The sequence below is a fragment of the Rutidosis leptorrhynchoides genome, chromosome 7, assembly GCF_046630445.1.
Source record: "Rutidosis leptorrhynchoides isolate AG116_Rl617_1_P2 chromosome 7, CSIRO_AGI_Rlap_v1, whole genome shotgun sequence".
Classification (NCBI taxonomy): domain Eukaryota; kingdom Viridiplantae; phylum Streptophyta; class Magnoliopsida; order Asterales; family Asteraceae; genus Rutidosis; species Rutidosis leptorrhynchoides.
Window position 1 is genome coordinate 317,642,057 of NC_092339.1, and position 8,325 is coordinate 317,650,381.

Below are 8,325 nucleotides of genomic sequence, written 5' to 3' on the forward strand. Positions count from 1 at the left end.
TTACCTATAAAAAGCTACAAATCTTAAAATCATATGGGGTCCGGTAGTAAAATTTAATGGTGTCACGTACAATTTAAAGATTACTTTGTGAAGGGAAAAAAAATTCCGACTAGTAGTGTCACGGGACCCACTGGTCCTCACCTAGGATCGCCCCTGCTTGTAGGTGAAACGATACATAGGTTAAAGTTTGTAACTTCGTACTCCCTCCATAAAGTTTGTAACTTCACAATCCCTCCATCCGAATCTATTATTCATTACTTCTTTTATGGATGTCTAAATTTTATTGTCCACTTTCATAAATAAATAAAAAGATAAAGTAAAACTGTAAAGTAAATAAAAGTATAATAATACTTCGTAATATTTTTAAACTGCGTTTTTCTATCTAAACTCAATAGAACTGAGATGGAGACGAAGGGAGTATTTAACAACTTTCAATGCAATTGTTAAGTTAACAATCAAGATCAAGACTTTGCTAGCTGACATTATGTAAAATGTTCATCATTTATATTCATTCAAAGACTTAGTTTGGAGGCTTATACATCAACTCCTTACAATGAGTCCAACTAAGATAGGTACCATTTCATTCTCATATTAAGACTTAAGTAAAACAAGCCTTAAGAGTAGAGATATCATCAATGTCAAAATAGTTCAACAACAAAACAAGCTGGTTCGCCGGTTACTAATCGACCATTAAGACCATCAACTCTGAAACGCATTCAACAACATATAAAGAAAGACCACACTTTTCAAAACAAGATCATCCATGGCTGCCATAAAAAAAACAAGAAAATACAGCTCTTATCGAACGGGTAATCAATAATAGTGTGGTTTCGCCTCATATGTCATAGAATTAAGTTTCATTGTTCATGGGCATAACGGTAAATTATACAACAATAAACAAAAAACGAAATACCAGCTTCATTTTTATCGATTCGTTTATGCAGCAATGAACATGGAGGTCTCGAAAATTTCCTCACAGCTGTCCGATTTTGGCATAATCTCAGTTTCCGAAAACGATCTCGCCTTCTCCGTTTCTTCCTCGATAAGAATCTCGTTTGATCTGCAATTCCAACTGCAGAACGCTTTCTCGCCTCTACAAACAAAATAAAATGATCAATTTTTTATTCGAACCATAAATATGGGTAAGAAGACTAAACCTTTTTACAAGATCAAGAGTGAACCTGTATATGTAAATATCTTCACCCACCAACTTTTTCTTGCAAGAGTAACAAAAGCTCAAGAAATCATTAGTGATGTACGAATTAACGATTTCAGAGGGTTTAATCTCGTGTTCTTCACATTTGAAAGATTTAGGAATAAACTCATTATCATGACGTTCTAAAATACAGTCACCGTATATATGAGTTGTTTGCGGGTTAGGCCCATGTTTTTTAATACATGTATAATCCTCAGAAAGCTCAATTTCAGTTGCTGAGAGAGAAGCCACTAAATCTTTTCCAATTGGGTTAGTCGGCTGGGTTGTTAAACGCGTCGGGTTTGACCCACGATTTGCAGAATCCAAAGAATGGGAAGAAAACTTAGCAAATGATTCTTGTGCTAATGGACTAATCAGTTTTGGGTTGGATTTGTTGATATGGGTATGAGAAAAAGTTGCGTAATTTTTTGGGAGGGAGTTCGATAACGAGTCAAAAAGGTCAAAATTGGTGGGTTTTAAACTCGGGTTGTTCAAGATTCTCATTTGGGGTGCAAATAGAATACTCTTTTTACTGTCGGATGAACGAAGTATTTTTCCGGATGATGGTTTCGGGTCATCTTTAAGAGATTCGATAATGCTTAATCCTACTTTGTTACAATCCCAACTCTTTTGGGTAGCTTCGTTCAATTTAGAAGAAGCATTGTTTGGTAAAATCGAAAATTTCGGTTTTGAAAAAACCTTGAAATCCAAAGGAGAAGTGGGACTTCTAACTGAATCAGATTCTGAGTTTTTAGGGTTTAGCCCTACAAATAGACCAGGAACAGTGAAAAAGGAATTGGCTTTGTGTATCTGTTTCAATAAAGCATCAGAATTTGTATAGGAAAACTCATTAAAATTAGAGTCAGGAATCAGATTATGAGTCTGACCCATGTTTTGTTGATCTTTTTGGTGTGATCTAGTTCTCTTCATCAGCATGTTTCACAATCACAAACCCTGTTTAAAAACAAAAAAAAAACAAACAAACAAATCAGATGTAGATTTTAAGAACACTACTAGATAAGGATCGAAATCCTTAATTAAAATCAAACATTATAGATCATAACTAATAAAAAGTCAATAAGGTCCAATTCTAGCAATGTGCATTATAGAAGTAGAAGATCAAAATTAATCAAATCCCACCCAAATGGTTAACTTATAAATAGCAAGTACCCACAAAAAAAAATAAAAAAATAAAAAAAAATAAAAAAAAACCGAGATCAAAATGTCAAGATAAATAGTCAAACATCAAGAAGATAGAGTTCTAAACAATTAGATGCCCGAACACCCACATAAATTGCAAGAAACATTAAATGCCTAAATCACCTAAAACCCAAAAAGATTACCAATTTCATCAACAGATTAAAACCCCCAAAAATTCTAATCTATCCCCAAATGAGACTTGATCATCAAATAGTTACATCAATCATGATACAAAAGAGGTTAAATCTAACACTAGAATAACATCATTCACAAAACAAGAATGCAAGATGATGAATAGTATGATCAGATTAGTAATTATTAGTTACAGAACAAAGGGTAAAACAACTTGAACAGTAAATGAGACCGTACCCTAGAAAGACAATTAAAATACCCATTACATGAATTGAAGAATTTGATGATAAAAGATTGAAAATTTGTTAAAACCCACCTCAAAAAACTAGACACAGATGATTTTGACGGAGAAAAAGTCCCTAAAACTGCAGAAATTATGTTAACTTCCCACTATCCTTCTTTGTCTATGGTTTATGTGAAACTTGTTCAGTACTACTCACTCTCTGCATCAAAATCAGAGAAGAAATGAGTTTCTCAAATAGTATACCTTTTTTTCCTCTCTCTCTCTCTGAGGTGGGGCATTTACATTACTGTGTGTATATTAATGTGTACGTAAAAGTCTTGCAGTCCTATAATTCATTATTCATTTATTTTTGTTTTTATTATATTTTGTCTTTTCCCGAAGAAACAGAGACGTTATATTTCCAACGAACTTTCATCAAAATATGAAAGAACCTATCTAAGCGATACAATAAAATGACAATACCCCCGCCTCGCCAAACAACTAAAGAACTACCCAAAAAGAACTAGCCTGAACCGAGACTATAGGCGAGCCGAGAGACCAACAAACCAAACAAAACGAAGTCAACTAAATAAACAACCGAATCAATAAACACCACCGAGACTATAGGCGAGCCGAGAGACCAACAAATCAAACAAAACGAAGTCAACTAAATAACAACCGAATCAATAAACACCGCAGAAAACATATCAGATCCAAGAGAAAAACTAGCAAGAAATGAAATAAGCAACGAATATAATAAGGCATACACTCAAACTGCCCGAAAAAGAACAAAACAAACGGAAGACAACCAAATTAAGGAACGCCAATTTTTCCCAGCGGCCAATGAAGCTTCTTTTCCCCACGAGACGAGTTTAATCAGCTTGCCCTGAACTCATTTAAGGTATACAAATTTTCCCGTACGGGATAAAAAAAAAAGAGTAAAATGTTGGAGAGCCTGAAGAAGAGATCGACGAAGATCCCATAAGATTTCCATCAACTAAAGGAGGACAAAAAATCGATTCGAAAGATGATCCCTCTTGATCACGACTACAATCCGCATTGTAAAGATCAACACATTCAACTTCATCGCGAAGAGAAAAAGAAACTACAATGACCACATCAACTTTCTAACCCTTTTTCTTAAATTTGTCTGATCCTCTACAACATTACTAAGACCTGCAACTGATTTTCCCAACACTACCTTATTATTTTTAACCCTATCACAATACGTCTTTGATAATGCTAAAAACGAACATATATTTCATAGCATTATTCCTCAAGAAAGACAAGCTTTTAGTTGCAATTGTTCTATTTACAAGTAATATTCGTTTAAATAATAAAAGGTGAAGACAAAAGACAGATTCGACGAATTGAAGACGCAAACGACCAAAAAGCTCAAAAGTACAAAAGACAATCAAAGAGGTTCCAATTATTGATAAGAAACGTCTCGAAATTACAAGAGTACAAGATTCAAAACGCAAAATACAAAATATAAAATTGTACGCAAGGACGTTCGAAAATCCGGAACCGGGACTAGAGTCAACTCTCAACGCTCGACGCAACGGACTAAAAATTACAAGTCTACTATGCACAAGAATATAATATAATATATAAATAATTATATTAATTATTTATATTTTATATTTATATATAAAATCCGTCGGCAAGAAAGACTCCAAAAGATGTGAGCTGTAATTTCAATCTCCGCGACTCGCGGAGTTTGAAGGCCAAAAAGGCCGCGAGTCGCGGAGCCCCAATTTCAGAAACTTCCTATAAAAGCAAACGAATTCTGATCGAAAAAACAAAAAAAATATATCCATCTCTCTATCTATATCGTATATATTTATTTTTATATTTTAATTTTAATTTTAATTTTAATTATAATTCTAATAATAAGGGTATGTTAGCGAATGTTGTAAGGGTGTAAGTCGAAATTCTGTCCGTGTAACGCTACGCTATTTTTAATCATTGTAAGTTATGTTCAACCTTTTTATATTAATGTCTCGTAGCTAAGTTATTATTATGCTTATTTAAAACGAAGTAATCATGATGTTGGGCTAATTACTAAAATTGGGTAATTGGGCTTTGTACCATAATTGGAGTTTGGACAAAAGAACGACACTTGTGGAAATTAGACTATGGGCTATTAATGGGCTTTATATTTGTTTAACTAAATGATAGTTTGTTAATGTTAATATAAAGATTTACAATTGGGCGTCCCTATAAATTACCATATACACTCGATCGGACACGATGGGCGGGGTATTTATATGTACGAATAATCGTTCATTTTACCGGACACGGGAATGGATTAATAGCCACTAGAATAATTAAAACGGGGGTGAAATTACATTCAAGGGTAATTGGTGTAATTGTTAACAAAGTAGTAAAACCTTGGTTTACACGCAGTCGATAACCTGGTGTATTCATTAAACAAAGTATTAAAACCTTGTTACAATTCGAATCCCCAATTAGTTGGAATATTTAACTTCGGGTATAATTAGAATTTGACGAGGACACTCGCACTTTATATTTATGACTGATGGACTGTTATGGACAAAAACCAGACGGACATATTAAATAATCCAGGACAAAGGACAATTAACCCATGGGCATAAAACTAAAATCAACACGTCAAACATCATGATTACGGAAGTTTAAATAAGCATAATTCTTTTATTTCATATTTAATTTCCTTTATTTTATATTTAATTGCACTTCTAATTATCGTACTTTTATTTATTGTTATTTAATCGCACTTTTAATTATCATACTTTTTAATTATCGCAAGTTTATTATATCGCACTTTTATTATTCACAATTTCATTATCGTTATTTACTTTACGCTTTAATTTAAGTCTTGTATTTATTTTATATTTTACATTAGGTTTTAACTGCGACTAAAGTTTTAAAATCGACAAACCGGTCATTAAACGGTAAAAACCCCCTTTATAATAATAATATTAGTTATATATATATATTTGTATTTTTATAAAAGTAAACTAATATAGCGTTAAGCTTTGTTTAAAAATTTTCCTGTGGAACGAACCGGACTTACTAAAAACTACACTACTTTACGATTAGGTACACTGCCTATAAGTGTTGTAGCAAGGTTTAAGTATATCCATTCTATAAATAAATAAATATCTTGTGTAAAATTGTATCGTATTTAATAGTGTTTTCTGCTAAAATTAATAACTATTTTATATACACCTCGCATAACATCAAGTTATTTTTGGCGCCGCTGCCGGGGAAATCTCTTAAAAGCCGGAAGCGCAACGCTAATATAAAAAAAAAAAAAAAAATTTTAGCTTACTTCTATTAAAAATTCGTTTTTGTAAAAATACGTGTTAATTATTCAAAAATATAAAAAGAAAAACAAAAATATAAGTATTTTTTTAAAATATTTAAGTTTTATAAGTTTCTTTATTCTTATTTTAATTTATAAAAATATAAGTTTTATTAAATATCTTTTATATATAGAAAAAACAGAAAATAAAAAAAAAATAAATAAAAAAAAAACGCGTAAAAATTTCAAACAGCTCCAGATCTGAAATTCTGAACCCCGCGAGTCGCGGGGTTTGAAGCATTATATACCGCAAGTCGCGGAGACTTTCTGACACGCGAACAGGAAGCCCTAATTCAGCATTAATTACGGATTATTATTAATTATTATTATTATTTTACCCTAATTATTATTATTATTATTATTAGTTTTATTTTAAGATTTACTTTTTATTTAATTTGTTTTATTTTGTTTAAATTAGTTTTATTAAATTGTAAAATTAATAGTTTTATTAAATAAATAATATAAAAATAATATTTTTATAAAAATTGTAATTTTTACAACTTTTTGTATATTTTTATATTTTGTCCCTTTTTAATTGTTTTAGCGTAATATTTGTATTTTTAGCTCATATTTAATTTTAAACTTAGTTTTTGCTATAGTTATTTTTACTTCTAGATTTTTAGGCTTTGCCGTAGAATTCCTTAAGTGCTTTTTCTTTAGATTAAGATTTAGGTGCTTTAAAATTTTGCGACGCCTTTTTAAGTTTTAGTTTCTTTTTAAGTTATTTCCATTTGGTATTTAGTTTTTCCTGTAAGCTTTAATATTTTTAGACCTTTTACTATGTATCAATTATCATTCCAATTAGTAATTTCAATTTGCGATTATAATTTTAAGTTAGTTGTAGTAATAAGGTTAGGTTAGTCAAGTATTTTTAAGTTTTTATAAGTTTCTTTTATTTTTCCGTCACCTTTTATTTTTCAACCATTTTTTTTCTTTTTCGACCTTTTGCGACGAACTCTTTTTCTCTCTTATTTCTCGCTATTCTAGTTTTTAGGACATAGATTTTTATTCTACTTCTTATCTAAATTTCTTAAAATTACGAAAATTTATTTTAAGTGGTTAAATTAATAGACATCAAAATTTTCTGGTTCGTAGTAATAGTTGGATTTGTACGTGGACCGGGTTATTGGAGCCAAACAGTCCTCAATTATATTGAGACCAAATGAATCCTGCCCCTCTGCTGCATCTTTTGGCTATTCGAAACGTGGGCAAAATCAGAAAAGTCTATTGATTGGATAACTTATTATAATTTTTCTTTCCTTTTAAAAACTAATAGGATATTCAGTGAATGCACCGAGCAAGACGTTCATCACCTTTTGTACGTTCACCACCTGTAACTAGATCAAGACATTCAGCAAATATAACCGCCGTTGATTTTTCTTTAGAATCGTCATCCAGTCGACCAAGTACTTCAGTTCAAATTTCCGATAATCCATTTTTTGAACCCGACCTCACAATTGAGAATCCGGAAAATATTCAGGAACGGTTCATAGATCCTGAACCATTAAACTTTCCTCCGGAGCCACCAATCATTCAAACAGAGATTGTTGAGGAACGAACCATTAAATCAGAATCATCTAGTGATACCGATTCAACAAATTCAATTATGGAGAATCTGGAACCTTTAAGTATGGAAGACCGAATGAGAGCTAAACGCACTGGCCAAGGTCACGCAATTACTCATCCAGACATTAATGCGCCAGATTATGAAATCAAAGGACAAATTCTACACATGGTGACTAATCAATGCCAATTTAGTGGTGCGCCGAAGGAAGATCCAAATGAACATCTACGTACCTTTAATAGGATCTGCACACTATTTAAAATACGAGAAGTGGAGGATGAACAGATATATCTCATGTTATTTCCCTGGACTTTAAAGGGAGAAGCCAAAGATTGGTTGGAATCGTTACCTGAAGGGGCGATTGATACATGGGACGTTTTAGTTGACAAATTTCTTAAACAATTCTTTCCTGCATCTAAAGCCGTAAGACTTCAAGCAGAAATTGTTACGTTCACACAAAAGCCAAATGAAACTCTATATGAGGCATGGACTAGATATGGAAAGTTGTTAAGAGGATGTCCGCAACATGGTTTAGACACCTGTCAAATAGTACAAATATTCTACCAAAGATGCGACATCACTACAAGAAAAGACATAGATATAGTAGCTGGTGGTTCTATTATGAAGAAAACCGAAACTGATGCTTACAAAATTATTGATAA

At 32.0% G+C, this 8,325-nt stretch overlaps 1 protein-coding gene across 2 annotated transcripts; it reads right to left on the minus strand.

Moving 5' to 3' along the window:
* Window positions 1–521: 521 nt before the first annotated feature.
* Window positions 522–3,016, minus strand: LOC139858253 (FCS-Like Zinc finger 10-like). Of its 2 annotated transcripts, XM_071847122.1 has the most exons (4): window positions 2,844–3,016; window positions 1,182–2,149; window positions 914–1,093; window positions 522–767 (listed from the first exon to the last, which is right to left on the minus strand). In XM_071847122.1, the coding sequence occupies exons 2-3, from the start codon at window positions 2,129–2,131 to the stop codon at window positions 937–939; spliced, it is 1,107 nt and encodes a 368-aa protein (XP_071703223.1). In that variant the 5' UTR covers window positions 2,132–2,149; window positions 2,844–3,016; the 3' UTR covers window positions 522–767; window positions 914–936. The 2 variants fall into 2 exon arrangements, with proteins under 2 accessions (XP_071703223.1, XP_071703222.1); XM_071847121.1 differs by having other exon boundaries at window positions 522–1,093.
* Window positions 3,017–8,325: the final 5,309 nt, after the last annotated feature.

What these genes read in the sequence shown, in the direction of transcription:
- LOC139858253 (XM_071847122.1), bottom strand. Translation starts at nt 2,131, where the DNA reads ATGCTGATGAAGAGAACTAGATCACACCAAAAAGATCAACAAAACATG. An exon ending in GAAGATATTTACATATACAG is followed by an intron (nt 1,094 to 1,181) that starts GTTCACTCTTGA and finishes TTTTGTTTGTAG; the next exon opens with AGGCGAGAAAGCGTTCTGCA.